Source organism: Lissotriton vulgaris, chromosome 5 (assembly GCF_964263255.1).
Source record: "Lissotriton vulgaris chromosome 5, aLisVul1.2, whole genome shotgun sequence".
NCBI lineage: Eukaryota > Metazoa > Chordata > Amphibia > Caudata > Salamandridae > Lissotriton > Lissotriton vulgaris.
In genome coordinates this window covers 1,949,403,789-1,949,423,557 of record NC_141693.1, presented here as the reverse complement: position 1 = coordinate 1,949,423,557, position 19,769 = coordinate 1,949,403,789, and the positions used below count along the sequence as shown (strand labels likewise).

General features: G+C 44.3%; 1 protein-coding gene across 4 annotated transcripts in view; it reads left to right on the top strand.

Annotated features, from left to right (window-relative positions):
* APOM (apolipoprotein M) overlaps positions 1-19,769 on the top strand; it is a 107,927-nt gene that overhangs the window by 57,236 nt on the left and 30,922 nt on the right. For all 4 annotated transcript variants that reach the window (XM_086924615.1, XM_086924616.1, XM_086924613.1 and 1 more), the window contains exons 3-4: positions 11,469-11,542; positions 13,943-14,044. In XM_086924615.1, coding sequence (XP_086780741.1) covers positions 11,469-11,542; positions 13,943-14,044 — 176 coding nt within the window. The remainder of the gene's footprint in view (positions 1-11,468; positions 11,543-13,942; positions 14,045-19,769) is intronic.

Sequence of the window (19,769 nt, the reverse complement as noted above, 5' to 3'; positions counted from 1 at the left end):
GAAAGCTGTGCTTCAGACAGTGTTCCCAGATCATCAGGCCATGCGGCACGTGGGTCATGAAGGCTGACGGCAGGCCTGTTTGGTTTGACCAGGTCCATAAATGCAACGTGTGAAATGTGTTGGAAGGAACGGAGAGGCTGGTTTAGAGTATTCTTGGATTGTTTTTTTGTAAAAGGGTTAGTGCTGATGCTTTGTCTGTGTTTTAAGTATGAGTCCGACATGTCTTTTTTTTCCGTGTAATGATTTGGTAGTTTGTCTGTGAAACCTTGAGTAATGAGATGATCTCCTTCTAGGCAATATGGTTTATAAAATTTATTGAGAATTTTATAGAATTCTTTATTTGCACATTAGCATTTCGAATTCTTTCTAAATAGTATCTTTTCTTTTCTTTTTTTGATAGCTGAGTTATATAATCTGTTAATGTTCTGTAGACAACGTTTGTCTTTATTGGCATTTGTTTTGAACCAGCTTCGTTGCAGCTTTCTAATTTGTTGTTTTTTCTCTTTTATCTATGTGTTTCTCCAAGGTTCTTGTTTTCTTTTGTTCTGTTGTGTGGTTTTTAATGGTATCGGATATCAAAAACTTCCTGTAGCCACTAATATAGTTTTTTAACAGAATGTATTGTTTCCTGATCTGTACTGGATGTTAGTTGTGTTTCTAAGTGTTCCAAATTGAGTTTGTTCCAGTGGCAATAGATGGTTGCATGTAAGGTGGTTTTAGGTGCGTCACTTAGTGTTGTTTTATGTTGGAAGGCAAGCAAATGGTGGTCTGACCATGTGACTGGGTTTATCGTTTGAAAGGTAACTAGCTCTGTATTAGCAGAAATTACATTTAAGATGTGTCCAGCGATGTATGTGGGTTCGTGGACAATCTGACGCAGGTTCAGTGCGCCTCGGCCTGCTGTGATTGTTTTGGGATGGGGCATAATGGGTTTGTAAAACCAAATGGTGAGGTCACCCAGAATGCATAGATTGGAGTGTAGTGTTATCAGGTTTGAAACACTGTCTAGAAGTGTGTCTGGGAATGTTGCATTGCTAGGTGGAGGTCTGTAAAGGAGCAGGAAGTTACAGGAGGAAGACGGTGTAGGATTGCATCTGGTGAAAAGGGCATCACATTGTTTTATGGCAACGTCGTCAACTTTAGTGATTTGTAATGATTGCCTGAACACAACATCTAGGCCACCTCCTTTTTTGGCTATACAATTTTGTGTGATCGTTTGATAGCCTAGAGGAACATTCTCCAGTTAGCCTACTCTGTCTGGAGCACAATAAAATTAGAAGGTGGAGCAGTGCCTGCTTTCCAATCACAAAGAAAAGAGGAGGAGAAAAAATGTACCTCACCTTAAGTCACAAACAACTTGAAACATCTCTGGTTTAGTTGTTATATACCAAAATTCAAAGTATGAAAGCATACTATGTATGAGGGGAAAGTATTTTTTATAAGCTGCAACTGTTCATACTTGAGGCCCTTACTTAAAACATCAGAATAGAGAACCCGAGAGCGCCCTCACCTCAGGTAACTCTGGCATACTACTCGTAAATCCATTTGTGAATAGCGAACAATTGTAAACTTACACAAAAGTGTAACTTTACCTTCGTGAATCAGGCCCTAGGTGTGTAATTTAGTCTTTAAAAGAGAACTGGAGACAAACACCTACATATAGCTTTATGGACATGTTCACATGTTCATAAACAGGTGGTCAAGCCCCTTGTGGGTGTGTGTGTGTCTGCATGCCCGCACTTGTGTGGGTGTGTGTATCATCCAACACTCAGACAAGAACATGAACTATTTAATAAACATTTTTGTCAAACTGTGAACGGCATTGCCTAGCCAAGATGATGCAATAAAGAGATTGTATTGTAAGGTAATCCTTGGGCCTTGTCTCCAGTTACATAATAAGCACCTGTTACTTTTCAGTTCTTAGATTGCTTAATCCTTTAGTCAAAAACGCACCAGCAATCAAAGGATTATAAAAACAGTTTGTGACAATATAAAGCAAATAGCATTAGTTTATTGCAAGTTCTGGGATGGTTTTACAGTGTGTTGACATACAGAGAAAAGCTGTTTGAGGGTCCAAACTTAGCTTCTCAGCAAACAACCAATTAGGTAAAACAGAAGCACAATATATTTTCCTGTGGCGGTACTGGCTGTATTCCCGGGAGGGAGAGCCAGGAGATCCACGTCATCGGTGGAAAAGGTCCTCGTCAGAGATAGCACTGGCACGTTGGCATAAATGAAGTTCCTTAAAAAAAAAATCCTTACCCGTTTCTCGTATTTTATTGTTTGCTAAAGTCCAGTTTTAGCACACCTTTACAAAACATTACTTCCTGTTGGATTTTAAGGGCCATACGTACAAAACGTTGGTCGTAATTTCTGATTGTTCTTTTTCTTGACCAGTGCGGCATTTGGCGAAACGACATAAGCACTAACATTGGTCGGTTTGAAAAATACCAATTCTTAGGGGGTCGCAAATTGACCTACCTTATCAGTATTACTGAGATAAGTGCCAATGTGTGACCCACAAGCAGACCACAATGTATGTGACTGCTTTTAAATTAAGCCCTCTTTTTTTTTATTTTTTAGATGCAATGCATTTTATTGAGGGAAAACGGGAAGCTAAAAATGTTTTAAAATATAACGTAACATTTTTTAAGAGTAAGCCGTGGTCCTTAGGGCCACTACCTACTCTTAAAAAAAAAAGACAATTTTCTAAGGGGAAGGGCCTTTCACTTTTGCGACTGGATTACCACTATATGTTTGTAGTTCGGGGACCAAGACTTGCCCGATCCAGTCTTGCCAGGCCCTGTGCACCCAGGCCTCAATGCCTACCTGCCGACACGGGTGTGTGTCGAAGAGGGCCCACCACATGCCAGAGCAATCTCTAAACCCGAGGCCTGAGATCTTGGCAGCCTCCTCAGACCATCACGGCCTCCGCAACACAGGCCCGCAGTACTCCTTTCTCATTGACGTACTCCACCGGCAGACACAGCGGACAAGTAGGTCACACATTTGGAACTGAGTCTTGATTACACCTTGGCAGAGAACATTAATTATGGGTGAGTTTATATCACTATACTCCCTTCGATGTAGTGCCACTAAGTCTGTGCATAGTTACAAACAGGGGGGATGATTCAGTTCCAGGAATACAGAGGCTGGAATCAATATATCAGTATCAACAGAATATGCCTCTGAGACATATTCTGTTGATACTGACCAAGTCTGTGCATAGCATTACAACCACACTTGTCTGTGGGCCCACGCGGACTACTGCCCACGGCCTACGCTGTGCTCGAGTAGGTCACACAATTGGAACTGAGTATCGATTTTTCAATGGCAGAGTACATATCATTGCACGCAAGGAAAGGTGTAAGAGGATGACGCGTTTCAGTCAGGAGGAAAAAATAATCATTGTTACGGAGGTGATTGAACACTACCGAGAACTGCCCTGGTGTCACTAACTCTGGTCATCGCGAGCCAGCGACACGTGGCTGTGGGACACTGCTGACCGCTGCCTCTGGCCTGCACAGCGGTCGAGTAGGTCACACATTTAGGACTGAGTCTTGCTTTAGCAATGGCAGAGTTCATATCATTGTACGGGCATCATCGCAGACTGCCTCCCCTCTCAGCGCGGGTGCTACTAAGTCTGTATTCCGACATTCATGGACACTCTCTTGTTGAACTTTGGTGGCATCTGAGTCTATGTACTGGGGTGTAGTCTGCATCCTCATGTAGCTGATATTGAATTGGTTATGGAAACGAGGCTGTAGCATTCCACTCCTCCATTTGCTGCTTCCAGAGGGCTACTGCCCTCTGCATCATGCCCTGGAGGACACCTTCCACTGTCCCCCATGACCCTCCGCCACATTCCCTTTGGACATCGTCGAGGACCCACTCAGTCCGCTTGGCCCTACCTCTGTGAACCGCAAGTCACCATCCTGCGCCGGTACGCCTGTGCCGGCCGCTGTGCATCCTAACTATGTGCAGCTCAAGTCAGGGACCCTGTCTGATTGAATATTGGATGGCCTCTGAGAAGATGACCATGGGGTCATCAACGCCATGTGTCTGTGGCCCTGCGCTGACCACTGCCTCTGGTCTCAACAGCGGTCCACCAGGGCTCACACATCAAATCGAGTCCTGACCAGCCCGGACGTCACATCACCGCAGGAGGCACACACCACCATCGCCAGGACCACCTCCAACTGCTATCTCCCAGAGTCGAAACAGTGGTACTGGCAGACTAACGGAGTTGCTCACATCTGTCCTGGATGCCATCATCTGCCTGATACCCTGCTCAGCACTCCAGGTACCACTGACTCGGTGCACCACAACCCATGGACCGATTCTGATTGAGTTCTGTGCAGTGGAGAGGTTGCGCAGCAATGTCACCTCCGGCAGTGTTTGAGACCTGGGACGATGATGAGGAAGATGATGCAGGTGTAACACACCCCACTGCAGCTGCATCATGAATATCCCGAAGGACACAATACTATACATTTTCTTCACATGAGCGCGCTCAGCTCTAGTGCCCCAACCTCAGTGCACGGCAACTCACAGACACTTCTGTTTGCATATTGGGTGACCTCTGTACTTGCTCCAGCTCCCTCCATGTTGCTCAGCAGTTGTCTCTGTTATGATGGTGGTTTCAGTTTCCATTTTAATGGAGGTCACTGTTCAAGTTGTTGACAGCACCAACCAGTCCGTGCGGGCTGGCTTACACTCACACCACACACATCCAGCACAGGTGTCACTGTACATGTGGCCCTGCCAATAAAGGGGCTGGGTGCACATGCCCGTAGCCAGTTCCACATACTATCTGCGTGTGTCCCTTTAGTCATGTTGTATGCATGAGGGCCCTGGGCCCTACGACATTACATTGTGCTGTGTACAGCTGGTGCAGACATGTCATCCCAGGCAGTGGGTTAGAGCTTGGACATGTAGCTTTGTCGTCACCCACTTAATACGTAAGAGGAGTGGACTGGGCCATTGTACGCAGAGCCAACGTGCTGTGTGACTGATAATTGCATGCCTCTGGGCGTGGTACTGTACTGGGAATGTGCATCTGCATGTGTCTCTCTAGCAGTGTGGGTCTCCTTTGTGGGGTGTAGGTGGTCCCTGAAGGGTATTAGACACCCACGTATGTGATCTAGTTCGTCTTCCATGGGTTAGGACCCCACCCGCACCTGTTCGGCCATCTCCTTTTCGCATTCTGACAGTTGGCATTGGAATGGCATATATGGCTCAGTGAAGTGTTGTGAGCCAGCCGTGCTTATGGGTGCTTCCTCCTGTGTGGTCTGTACAGGGGCTGGGTTCTCCTCTATGTAGCTTGGCTGCCCTGGTGGTAGGTTGCCTGGGATGTCCATGAGCTGTTGTAGGGCATCAGTGTCGAAGGTGTGGTGGTCCGCTCCGGGATCACTGAGGAGTTGTATGGTCTGCTCAGCTGGAGGTGTTGTTTGTCCCTCTGCAATGTGAAGGGGGGATGCGTGTTCACATTGTGTTGACACGTATGTTGGTGCATTGTTCTTGTTTGCATGCAGACTGTATGGCAATGTACATTGTGACTGTTTGGGAGGTGCTGGATTTTGATGGTGGACAATGGATATTTGGACTACATGACGGATGTGAGGTTGTACGGGTACATTCCCATCTCAAAGTTTCCTGCTCTGTTAGATGTAGTTGGCCTGTTTCTGCGCATGTACGGAGCCAGTTGTGTCCTCTGTTCTGAAGTGTCGGGGTTGGACATTGTACCACATTGTCGTCAATGCGGATATGCTGTTCTTGCTATGTGTGTATGCTGCAGTGTGCCACGGGGATCAGGGACATTATCCAGGGTCATTGTGGGTGTGCAGTGTGCTACACATCATTGTGCATGTGTGCGATTGTGCCCATATCCCCTGTCCCCCCAGTCCCTGGTTGTTACTCGCCCTGTTGTTGTTGTGTTCGGTCCTCTTGATCTGTATCCGGACTCCCAGCTCCTTGCACGGTCTCCACACTGAGCACTGTGGCCTCGGTTTCCTCCAGCTCCTCCTGTGGAGCAGGACTCCCACCTCCTGTCGCCGTTGCTGCGTTCCTGTTGGCAGTGGCTTTGTCTTTGGTTTGGTTTTCACATCATGCCAGCGCCTCGTGGCCCAGGTGCATCCATGTTGCTGCGCACTTTTTTATTGTTTTTGGTGTGTTCTTTTTGATGTTTTTATAGTGCATGTTCCCGCCTTCTGCCGCTGGTTTTCACTGCTTTTTGCGCTCGTGTTTTGCATTTTTGCGGCATTGCGTTGACTTTATTGCGGACATTTTGACACGTTGTCGGGAGCCTATCGCATGGTGCATCCATGTTGTGAATACTTAGTTAACACGGTGTCATTTTCCCGCGATAGACTGTGATGTTGTAAGTTGTGTTAAGTTAATTTTGCGATGGTTATCACACGTTCCTGCGTGTAACAAAATGTGCACCTCTTTTATTCTGAGAATTTCAGCTTTGTTTTAAAAGCTGTCTTCGATTATCTGTTTCTCCTTTTTGAGTTTACATTGTAGGGTCTCTCAAAGTACCTCTTTCCAACAAGAAATATATAGTACAATACGTATTTAAAAAGTGAAACACCAAATCTTAAAAAGGTTGGGTTTCTTCAAAATTCTTGTGTTGTCGTTAAGTCATTCCTACTTTGCAAACATTAAGGTACAGACACATTTTCAATGACTGCCATTGTCAGACAAGAAGCTATTTTATTGAAAATGCTTGAATTACATTTCTAGGCATACCGTTTTTATTTGCTATGTGTTGTGTTTATTATTTTGAAACCAATAATTTTGATGTATTCATTTGGAGTTTTGTAAATATATTTTGAATCTCCAAACCTTTATGCGTATTAAATAAGATTTTTCTGATAAATAGAATTGTGGTGAACGTTTGATTTCAAAATTGTTAATGTCTTTTTGTCTGAATTGAACAAACACTGACCCCTCTCTAACGTACTTACTCTATAACCCAGGTCAGGTAGTTTTCAGGGTAAACCTCGTTGAAACACAACACTCTCTGTGCAAGAGTTGTCTTGCGAGGGTTTTTATAACTTGGAATTATTAATTAGATTTTTTACTTTGAGGATTAGTATCATGAATGAACATGAAACCCTCTCTTACATGGAGGAATCTCTCAGCATAGGATTAGATGAAATTGATTAACTTACCCTATGTGTGAAGAGACTTAGGGAACTACGGATCATATTAGACTGTAAAGCTCTTTTTTACATTGTAATGTTATTGTGTTATGTCACACCACCTTTACCCAGTCCCTCACCTATCTCATCACCCCCATCTTACCCAAATACCTTTTCTCTTCTTTCTCACTGAGAGCACGATGCAGTATTTCAAAATTATTAATGTGATACAGATGACTTTGAATCACAAGAGTCATTCATGCATTTTGGATTTTTGAAACCAATAATTTTGATTTATTCATTTGGAGTTTTGTAAATATATTTTGAATCTCTAAACCTTTATGCATATTAGATAAGATGTTTCTGATAAATAGAATTGTGGTGAACGTTTGATTTCAAAATTGTTAATGTCTTTTGTCTGAATCGAACAAACACTGACCCATCTCTAAAATACTTGTTTTTATTTGCTAGACAAAAGCCATCCCCAAGTCCATCAAGAAGGGATATTAACACTTTTGGGGGGAAATGACCACATCATGAGTGCATCACTGCACACAAATGATGACTAGTTATCTTTTGCAAGGTGACCCCTGCTGTTTTGCATTCAACATATAGCTTTTCAGTCGGTTTTGGTCAGTTTAAGCTAGAAACATTTTGGTGCAAGCTGCAAATAATGCAGAAGGAGTTGACTTATGTAGAAAGTCCCACAAATCCATATTTACGGAGAAAATGCTGTAGCAACAGAATCATAGGATTGATGTCCCTGACAGCAACCGGGGGCAGCCTGGGCAAGTCTTGAAAAGAGAGTCATGCCAAGCATGCAATATTTGTATTTTATTGTACTTTAAAAGATTTTCTTTCACGGATGCTAGGTTTGTTAAAAGGGGACCCACAACAAAGGGTGCCTCCATCTCTGTTTGAATCCACACGCTTAACCAGGCTCACTTTCTGGTAGAAGTAGCAGAATATAGTGAGGGCAAAAGGCTTTTTTATATGCACCCCTGGTGGCAAAACCACATATGGGTATCCCTTGTAAATATATGATGAGGTCTTCATATCTGGGGCCCTTGCCTATTGTCAGAACCATTTCAAGGGGGCCATAAGGCAGACATGGACTTCTGAGCTCCAACCATGGTTGTTGAGGTGATGTGTTCTTAATGTATTTGGGCAAAACAGCAGTCTGGGCCAAGTACAACCCTCCCCGCTCTTGTCTCTCAGGGTAGTGACGGCAAGCAGTCAGACCTCTCAGGGAGGTGGTGTACGGCCAAGAGCTCAGAACTCAATAGTCAACCAACAGACACAATAACGTAATGTCCAGCTCGGTGCTTATATTTTATTTGAAAGGAAGTCTGTTAATCTAACATCAAAACAAAATACTACACAATTCAATAGAAATTGAAATTACAGGTTTGCAATGGACAAAATCACTTTTTCCGTACTGTAGCTCAGACAAAAGCCCGCTTTTGTGTCAACTATACACATATTTGTTTGGAGACTGTTGCACAGTTGTTTTGCAGTATGCCCCTCTAGAATCTAATCTACAAAAGGTAATAATGAGATATGGATATACATTTTGAATATTGGAGGGTTTGCCCCTTTTTCTTTCATGTTTACTCTGACGGGTTCATCTATTTTCATTTTCGTAGCAACATTTTTGTGGTTTAGAGCATACCATTTTTGGACTGGAGCCTCATACCTTGCACTCTCTTCTTCACAGACTTTTGAAAAGAAACAGGGTTTGAGTCATTGACAATCCACTGCTTCCAGCATGACCATGGCCACATTTGAGAGGCTGGTTCCTTTCCTTTCAATAGAATAAATAAACTAACTCCTGTAGTGCATAGGTGATAATGTGTTATGCCTACAGCCTTTCCTCCAAGGCAGAGTTTTCCAAACTGTGGGTCAGGACCCACTGGTGGGTCGCAAGCTGATTTTTGGTTAGTGTGTCATAAATATCAGAGCGATAAATAAAAAAGACTAATGTCAGGCTGCTTTATTCTTTTACCATGTGGATGGATGTTTACTTGTCTATCCCTGACTGGACAGTAAGACAAGTTTTTAAGTGAATTATGTGACAATTTAGGATGGTTTTTTTTGCTGCAATACACTCATGGTAATACCTGTACCTGTACTTTTTGTAATTCTAAAGTGTGCTGGAAACAGATTTTAATAGGATCAAAACAAATCTAGAAACTTACTTGGTGATGCACACATGATATATTTTCACAGAAGTTTTATCAGTAAAACTGTATGTCTGTGCAGATTTAGTGGCAATTTCAATGGGAAATGTGCTGTCTGTAAATGGCAATATGATACCACACAATGTTTTAGTTACATTCACAAATCGCCCGACATTATGTACATTAAAGGTAAATGGGTCACAAACGTTTGTTGTTCCAAAAAGTGTGCTGTGTTCCTAAAACGTTTGGGAACCACTGCTCTAAGGTATTTACCCATGTAGGATTGGTTTATATTGCCAATTTGACACTGTCTTTAATGTACTGATTGAAGCGTTCAACTTGCCCATTACACTGTGGGTCATAGAAGGCAGTGTTAATATGTTTGATATGATACATGTTAAGAAACTCTTCAATTTTGGAAAAGCTAAGTTGCATATCATTGTCACTAAGATCTTTGTAAATATTCGCTTGCTACATACCATTCATAGGAATTCTGCTACACCTTTATTGGAGACATGTTCAAAAAGCTTTATGTCTGGCCATTTGGAGTGATAGTCAATAAGTACCAAAACACATTTTACATTTGCAGGTATATTTTTAAATGGCCCAATAATATAAAAACCTGTATTTTGTAGCAAAAGGCCTCTTATAGGAACAAATGAAAGAGGTGAAATAGAAGCATTTGTGTCACTAGGGGAGCCAACATTGCATTGTTTTATCTAATTATTATCATCAGTGTCCATACCAGGCCACCAAAAGTGTGTTTGTTACAAGTTCTCAAGTGCGCCCATTCCCATGTGACCCTGATGTGCACTTTTGAGTAGTACAGCTCTCATGTCTTGTGAAGGAATGCACATATTGTCTCTAAAGTCCAGGTTACCTTAATGCTGAATTCGTATGCAATGTAGCCAAAATCCCTCAAATTGCCTTGCAAAACCTCAAGGTTGACCGGCCGTGGTTGATAAATAGTTTGACTTGGTTAAAAATGGAACTATCAAGATCAACAGATTGCAAACCATCTTCAGAGACCATCCAAAATGATGGGCCCACTACTTTATGACTGCGGCTTCTCCAGGCTTCTGGTCCTCCGGGCTTCTGGTCCAACAACATGTGGTAGGCTGTGACAAATAGTAATCATTTCTTATAAGAAAATTTCACATTTTAATCAGAGTTCAGAATTAGCAATGCAAAACGCCTGCCTAACGGGTTCTACAGATAACGTTTTACTTGATAGGCAAATCTGGTTATACCTTGGAATTAAAAAATGAAACAACACATTTCTGTGATCACATATAGAACTCCAAATTGCAGTAGAATCTGAATGATTTAAAAGTATGTGGGTCTCTAAATTAGTACAAAGCATCCCACATTCAGCCTATTCATATTTGAGCATTTGTCATTTTTTTGGCCTCAACATAACCCTTCTGTATTATAGTTCCTCCAGTAAGGATTCTTACTAAATAAAATAGTCTCTCTGCTAATCAATAAGTCATTTACATTTCTCAGTCAATTCATCATTGTCTCTACAAACCGCATTACCCCTTCACAGTCATCAAGCACACACAGTAACAGAGCATACATAGACATAATAAGTGCACACCAAAGCCCAACAAAATCCCTTACATCACCAGATACAACTCCACCCACCCAGTGGACATCACACTTATTGCTCATCAAAGCAGACCCCACAGTTCTTCAAAATGTACACATCACAGGTACCATCACTACACATCTACATCATTGAAACTTAGTTCTCTGCAGCCTGCACCCACATCCACCATACAGCACCTCAACCACACACAACCAGCGGGGCCTCCCTAGTTCTCGCCTGATTTCCACCAGATTGTACTTTTGAGTCCATGAAGAGTTTTAACAGTTCTTTAACAGTCCACAACCAGTTACTTCTCCTACCACACGTTGTGTTTATGATTGTCTTTGACACTGTACATGGCTCTGCTGCCTTTTTTAGGTTCGCACTATAATATGCATAATAGTTTATGATATTTAAAAATGTGAAGGATTTTCATGGCCAATCATTTCTGTCTACTAAGCAGTTTGTCTTTTTCTCTCTACTTCTGTTTACTATGCTCCCTCCTCTCCAATCTGCCCACCTCCAAATCTCTGGCCTCCCTTTTGACCCCAGTGAAGATGGATCCTGCATTCCTCGGCAGTGGATCTACCTGGTTACAGAGGACAGTCTTGACCTGGGCACAGAAGGTGGGTAGAAGCATAGAATTACAAATCCAAACAGCTGTTAATTGAATCAGCATTTGTTCGTATGTATCAAGCGTTATTACCAACTACTGTCTAACACCTGAAAAGAAGTAAATAGTGTCTTAACCTTTACAACAACTAAAGCAGCAATGGCAATTTAGGGAGGTGCTGGGATTGTAGTGTGAGGACTGGGTGCTGCAGGGTCAAGTGGAGACTAAGAAATCATGGGTGTGGAGATTGTAGCCTCAGACAGAGTCATGTGTATAGGAGGGGGTGATGTAACATCAGATGAAGTCTAAGGTATAGGGGTGAGGAATGTAGCCTCAGGCGGAATCTTGTGTACATGAGGGAGTGATATGACATTAGATGGAGTCTCAGGTATAGGACTGAGGAATGTAGACTTAAATACAGTCTTGTGTACATGAGGGGTTGATGTGACACCAGATGGATTCTCAGGTATGGGTTAAGGATTGTAGCTTCAGATGGAGTCTTGTGTACATGAGGGAATAGTGTAACATCAGACTGAGTTTAAGGCATAGGTGGGAGGGTTGTAGTCTTAGATGGAGTATTGTGCACATGAGGAGGTGATGTAACGTCAGATGGATTTTCGGGTAAGGGTTGTAGTTTCAGATGGAGTCTTGTGTGCACGAGGGAGTGATATTACATCAGATGGAGTCTCAGGTATAGGGGCTAAGGTTGTAGTTTCAGATGGAGCCTTGTGTACATGAGGGGGATGGTGTAACATCAGAGTCTAAGGTATAGGTGTAAGGGTTGTAACCTTAGATGGAGTCTTGTGCACATGAGGGGTTGATATAACATCAGATGAAGTCTCAGGTATAGGGGTGAGGAATGTAGACTCAGATGCTGTCTTGAATCCTTGAGGGGTTGATGTGACATCAGATGGATTATCAGGTATAAGGGTAGGGGTTGTAGCCTCAGACGGAGTCTTGTGTACAGGAGGGGTTGACGTGACATCAGATGGTGCCTCAGGTATGGGGTAAGGGTTGTAGTTTCAGATGGAGTTTTATGTACATGAGGGGATGGTGTAAGATCAGACAGAGTCTAAGGAATAGGTGTAAGGGTTGTAACCATAGATGGAGTCTTGTGCACATGAGGGGTTGATATAACATCAGATGGAGTCTCAGGTATGGGGGTGAGGAATGTAGACTCAAATGCAGTCTTGAATCCTTGAGGGGTTGATGTGACATCAGATGGATTATCAGGTATAAGGGCAGGGGTTGTAGCCTCAGACGGAATCTTGTGTACATGAGGGGTTGACGTGACATCAGATGAAGCCTCAGGTATCGGGTAAAGGTTGTAGTTTCAAATGGAGTCTTGTGTACATGAGGGGATGGTGTAACATCAGACGGAGTCTAAGGTATAGGGGTAAGGGTTGTAACCTTAGATGGAGTCTTGTGCACATGAGGGGTTGATATAACATCAGACGGAGTCTAAGGTATAGGGGTAAGGGTTGTAACCTTAGATGGAGTCTTGTGCACATGAGGGGTTGATATAACATCAGATGGAGTCTTAGGTATAGGGGTGAGGAATGTAGACTCAGATGCAGTCTTGAATACTTGAGGGGTTGATGTGACATCAGATGAATTAACAGGTATAAGGGTAGGGGTTGTAGCCTCAGACGGAGTCTTGTGTACATGAGGGGTTGACGTGACATCAGATGGATTCTCAGATATGGGGTAAGGGTTGTATTTTCAGATGGAGTCTTATGTACATGAGGGGGATGGTGTAAGGTCAGAGGGAGTCTAAGCTTTAGGTGTGATGGTTGTAACCTTTGATTGAGTCTTGTGCACATGATGGAGTGATGTAACATCAGATGGAGTCTCAGACATAGGAGTGAGGTTGAAACCTCAGATGGAGTCTAGGGCACATAGGGCGAGTGTTGTACAGCTAGGTCTTTGCTCATTTCATGTAACCAACAAATGTCTAGCACATTTCTACTATTTGTATGCTTGGGTAGCACTTTTGGAATCTGGAAGTCCTCTGGAGCTCTGGAATTCTCACTGACTGTACACATATTGATATATGCAAGCAGGCCATTTGCATGCCGCTGTGGTGCGGGGGGACCCCCATACCTAAGTAGGCCTTCCATTCAACCTATCACCTATAAATATCTGTGAGTTACGGGGGACTTGGGCCCCTCAACAAAGGGAAACCCCTTTATTTTGTGCTACACCACTGTGTTAGGCCACTAAGTGTTTCACACCGATGTTGCACCATATGACCTGCAGAACACATGTGCAGTAAATGATGTGTAGAGATTGTCTGATCCTCCTGTGCTATCTTTGCCAGCTCCACTTGCTGTCATTCAGTGGGGAATGGGTTAGAGTGCACACATATGTCAGAAAGCAAACTGACCTAACATCCTTTTTTTTTATCACCTAGGTCGTCCAGACAGGAATACAGAACTTTTTGCCTCAAATTGTTCCAGCTGCATCATCATGCAGGAGACAGACCCGCACATCATTCGGAGGCTTCTACTTTTCTGTGAGTATCCTGAGGGATTTTAGGAAGAGAAGGTGTAGGAAAGTCTTAGGGACTGAAGAGGTGTCCAAGAGAATGAGGTGTCTGAGATACTGATGGGACAACAAAGAGACTGAGGGGGTGTCCAAGACACCAGAGAGATGACTGATGGACTTAAAAGGTGTCCAAGGTAACTGTGGTTTCTGAAACCCTGAAGAAAGTAGTGTATGAGTGTGTGGTGCAGACTGTGGGGGTGTCCAACGCACCAGAGAGATGACTGATGAACTTGAAAGATGTCCAAGGTAACTGAGGTTTCTGAAACCCTGAAGAAAGTAGTGTATGGGTGTGTGGTGCATTAGGGACTGATATCTGAGAGAGAGAGAGAGAGAGAGGGGGGGGGGGGGAGAGAGAGAGAGAGAGAGAGAGACAGTGCCCATGAAACTGAGGTATATGAGAGGCTAAAGGGGTGTTTGAGGTATGGAAAAAGTCAAGCAAACATCCCAACCATGTCTGTGGGACAGTTCATACAGAGATAAACTGGAAGGCCCCAGGAAATCCCTGTCTCCTGTGTAGTCCCCAGGGTTCCATCCTGTTTCCCATCGTGGTCAGCCTCTTGAATCCTTACTCAAGGACAACATCAAGATCCACAATACATTGACAAAACTACTGTTAAGGCTCCTCAACCAATGACTCAAAGCCCGATCCGAGCAAATCAAAAACAGGATATCAAGTCCCTACCTAAAGTTCATCCACCTAAGAGAGAATTACTCTTGTTCCCCAACAGCATTAAACAGCTCAACAATTCAAGTTCCAAGCTTGGCTAACACACATGAATCTAGAAGGCTTCATCCCAGCACTGATCTTAGTTCAAAGAACATATCAACAGGAAAACTAAGCCGTGTGCTATCTCTCCCTTCTGGAAAAAATAAAACTCTTCCTGAAAATTATTTTAGAATAGCAGTGCAAGCCCTGGTCCTTTCACACCTGGAAGAAAATAACACTGCTCCATGGCCAACCCGACAGTATTATGGCACCCCTCAACGCCATCCTGACTGCATTGCATGTCTCATCAAGGGTTTGTAGAAATTTGATTATATCATACAAGCGCTCAAAGAATTACATAGGCTCACCCGCCAGACCTTTATCATGTCAAAGGCCAGCTGCATCACATACAAGACCATCAGATATGCCAAGAAACCAACCAACCTCCAGGACATCATAATACTGGAATCAAAAATGTTCAAGAAAGAAAACAAAACAGTAGGCAGGCCTTCTCCATCTTCACTCCCAACAGCAGGAACAACATGCCTGCTGGCATCAGAATTGCTCCTACCCTCCTGCAATCTTGAAATAACCTCAAGAGCACTATACCTCAAGAGAAAAGGAATGCACATGTTTCTGCCTCTTTGGAAATGACCCTAAATCCTACCTCTGGGCTCCACCCATTATTTGTCTCACTTAACTTACACACATTCTGCAATAACCTATATACATATGGGGTGCTGGTAGGGTGTCTGAAAGACTAAGGAGGTGTCTGTCTGTGAAATCGCAGGGTTATCGAAGGGGCCTGAAGAGGAGAGTGTATAAGGGTAAAGTATTTAGTTTATTTATTACTTAAAGTATTTTAGCACATTTCCCCACAGCAATCAAATGTTGTGAGTGCACTTTGCATAGGGCCAGTTACATACTGCATGCAAGAGGTTTACAGTAGAACAGCTGTATATGATATTTCACATAAGAACAGTTTCATACTGCATAGAAGTTTACACACAAACTGAATCACATAGAGATTTCCAAAAAACAAACGGCTTCAAAAGAAAGTGGTAAAATGTGCAGTTCTTGAGGTCTTCCTTCATCACCAAGGACAGACACCCAAAGTTCTTACAAAAATTCATGCAAGGGTTATGTTCTCCTTGTGGTATAGTTTTTATTTGGATTAACAGACAACATGGCTGTTGCTATGTGGATACAGACATGTTATGATGACCTTGGAACCACGGGGGGGCTGGTGCTTCGACAGGGCATTCGGGTGATAGAGAGTGAGCTTAATTCTTCTTGCGCCCCGTTGTTGACACCTATCCTTCATTCAACACCTCCCAGCACAATCTAACCATGACTCCCATGTGAAGAGACATGGCTCTGGGCAGCATCCCTGTGAAACTGGAGCTCCACATTGGCTCCAATAGCAATATAGCCATCTCTAGATCTGAGCAATATTGGGTGCCTAGCATGGCCAAACTGGGAAGACGGGCATCCTGCTGGTGGCCACTGACTTCTTATATCACAGCCATGATGGTAGATGCTTATAAAGTCCATGCACACACCTGTATTAATGGCTGTTGTGGTGGCTGGTTTATCTGCCCAGGAAGTCATGGCAAGTCAGGTTGGTGCTGGGTGCTAATAGGGACACTGACGAGCTCTTCGTAGGGTTAGATATCTCATTGACCTGCGTTGGAACAGCCTAGAAGGGCTGAATGGGTGTCAGAGGATGGCCTTAAAATGCCAATGTCTGCTCAGTGTGTCTAAGTGAGCACTGGAGCTGAAAGTTGCACGGGCAGCTCTTCTATCGAATAATGAATTGTCGTATCCAACTTTGCTGTTCTACTAACACAACTTTAGCCATTATTTTTTCCGCTTAGTGTGAAAATGGAACCATTTAAGTAGTTGTGAACTGTATCAGTGACTAAGAGGGTTATTTGGAGTTTGGTAGACAGTGTACTCCACTTCTACTCAGAAAACGTATAGTGCCTTCAGAGGCAATGCCATGGCGACAGGAGCTCTGAACGCACAGAGATCTCTGCCGGGCAGTAAATACCAGTACATGCCTACGCTGCCCTAGAGGGATGGAGAACCAATCGCCAAACCCTTAATAACCCACAAAGTTCTTACCTGATAGTGATAGGTGGTGGCCGGTTTAGGTAGCAGGTCCGATCTGCTTCTGTTGAAAGAGAAGAAAAGAGACCCTAGATTCCTTGGAGCAGGCCTCGGTTGTTGTTAGAAGAACAAATGGCATGCCTTGGGACTGAGGGTGAAACCAGTGGCGTTGCTATCAATAGTGCAGGAATAAGGGTTGGTTTGATAAGGCGGGCACTCGGGCAATGGTGATTGGCCGGCATCTGAGTTGCAGCTGTGGGCCTCTTTTTTGGTCAGTGTGGTGGCTAATGTAGGCTGTCTCTGTGCTGTTAAGATGCAGCCAGCAGCCCAGTGGGGGCTCGATCGGCCTCTCATGAGGCAGACCTCCCTTTTACCAACGGGGCGGAGGTGTCATTCCCAGTCTCTCGCTGGGTCGGCCCATTATTGTATGCAGAGTGAGCAGGGGCCCTGAGCAGAAGTGGCCTCACTTATTATATTCAGGTGTGCCTCACCATTGTGGACTAATCTGTGCACAAAGAGTCCTGGCAACATTTGCATTTTTTTGTTGTCTCTGTGAAGTTAAGAAAACATGCCTCTTGTAGAGAAACCCCTCCTTCTTTTCATAACACTTAAAACATTGAAGTAATGTTTTGAGAAAAGGCCTAATCCTCAAATGTGGGCCACTTTTTTTTTTTTTAGAGTGCTCTGACCTATTTTTGATCCCAATCCAACCCTGGCAGCAAGAGCAGCAGGGAGAAGTGTGGGACCAATCGCACCCCAATCCTGGGGCCTCTTTTATGAAAAATGACACATCGCTGCGTGAAAGCAGCGATGTGTCACTTCTCAGTGCGCACTCCTTGAGACATTCCTGATGCGTCATATTTAATGTATGACGCATCATGTCGCAAGGAGTTACAGATACGTCAGTATTTCTGACGTATCTGTAAGCGCAAAAGTGACGCATTGCTGGAGTGTGTCACAAAAGTGACGCAACTCCAGCAATGCGTCCATGTGAAAGGGCTTGCGTCAGTCTTACGCTTGCTGTGAGGCAGGCGCAAGATTTTGAAGCAACAGCATCCTAAAAGTGACGCAGTGAAATCTCATAGATTTCCCTGCGTCACTTCTACGACCGTTTTTTGTGTCAATACGCCCCCTTGCATACATTATACCTGGCGCACGTATAATGTGGCGCAGGGGTTTACAAAGTGACGCATCTACCTAGATGCGTCACTTTGTAAATATGGCGCAACAAGGCCCATTTTTTACGCCACTGGTGCGTCACAAAAAGTGACGCACCAGCCGCGTAAAAGTGACGCACAGCCTCATAAATGAGGCCCCAGGCTTGTTATCCAGCCACGGCCCCTGAAGCCCAGTCTCTTTCCTACATTATGGCCCAGGGCAGCCTTATAAAGTAACTGGGGTGAGAAGCCTGAAGGGACGGTGGAGGGATGAGAGGTCGTGGTCAGAGGGTGTACCGAGGGCGTGTGAGGGACTGAGGGGCCAGCATGTACCAGGACGGAACAGCAGCAGCACAGACTCTTCCCCTCTCCCACGCGCCTCGCCCCCTGCCCCCGCCGCTCAGGAAACACGTGATACTAGAGTTACAGAGACAATGACAAACACTAGAAAGAAATGCAGCCGTTCAACCACGAGTGTTGGCAGAACACCCTGCTCGGCACGCGCATTCTTACAAAAACGCGTGATTAGCCTGGCTCTAGGTTCAGACAATCTGCCAACCCGGAAGTAAAAGCATCAACCTGCAGCGGTACAGGTACTTCCATCACGGTGGGCTACTGCTGACGCCTGTCCTTTCAGGCAAAAGCTTTGACAACACAAACTACCAGACCAGTATTTTATTCAAAGTGTAATTTAGCACAATGTACAGCTAGTCTTTAATATCAGACTCTATCTCTGTGGGTTGCAGCTTGTCTGGTAAACACAAGAAGCTAATGGGCTTGGATGTGTCAGAGCAGAAATATGAGGGATTCGGAAGGAAGAACATGATTGGTGGTTTCACTTGGAAGCTTAGATGGTGCAGGACATGAAGACCCAAGCTGGGATATTGGGAGCCAGTAGATCGCCTGCAATCAAACAGCAAACCTCCTGATGCAGCCCTTAGCCTTTCACCTGCACATCATTGTTAGCAGGTTTGTTAGTCGAATTAAGTGACTGGAAGCAAGGCGAGACTGCCATACCCAGAGTGCATTAGGTTATTTCATTAAAGTCCATACTGGAAACAGCATCTGCACTGAGCTGGAGGAAGGTGGTCACCCGTCCATGAACATGGCTACCTTCCCTCGCAAGAGTTGTTCTGCTGACGCTGATGGCACTTAATGGTTGGTGTTCACCACGCATGGCCTGTCCTTCGCAACTGGGATGTTCTTCAGAGTGGTACTCAAATTGCTTCAGGATTTGATGCACCTGACACACTGTATGGGTGCAAACATTTCTTGATGACGTTCTCCAGACCCCGGTAACGCAATGTCTGTGAGGACAGTTAAAACGCTCTTGGTAACAGCCTAACAGGTAAGACACTAGTGATCATGAAGATCTGAGGGATTGATGGTTAGTTGGATTCCCTGGGGTTGAGGTATCAAGGGAACCAAGGGTTGGTCTGATGGAAGGAGACAGAATCTATCGGGGTAAGTGGGTTGTGTCCGGGAGGCTGGTGAATGGGGAGGGTGATTTATTACACGGTCTGTCATAGCACCCTTTTACAACGCCTCAGAAACGTCGGAATCCAAGGAAAAGCACTGGAATGGATCACCTCGTTCCTCACCGGAAGAACCCAGAGAGTCCGCCTTCCACCATTCAAGTCAGAGGCCACTGAAGTCATATGCGGCGTACCACAAGGATCTTCACTCAGCCCCACCCTCTTCAACGTATACATGAGCCC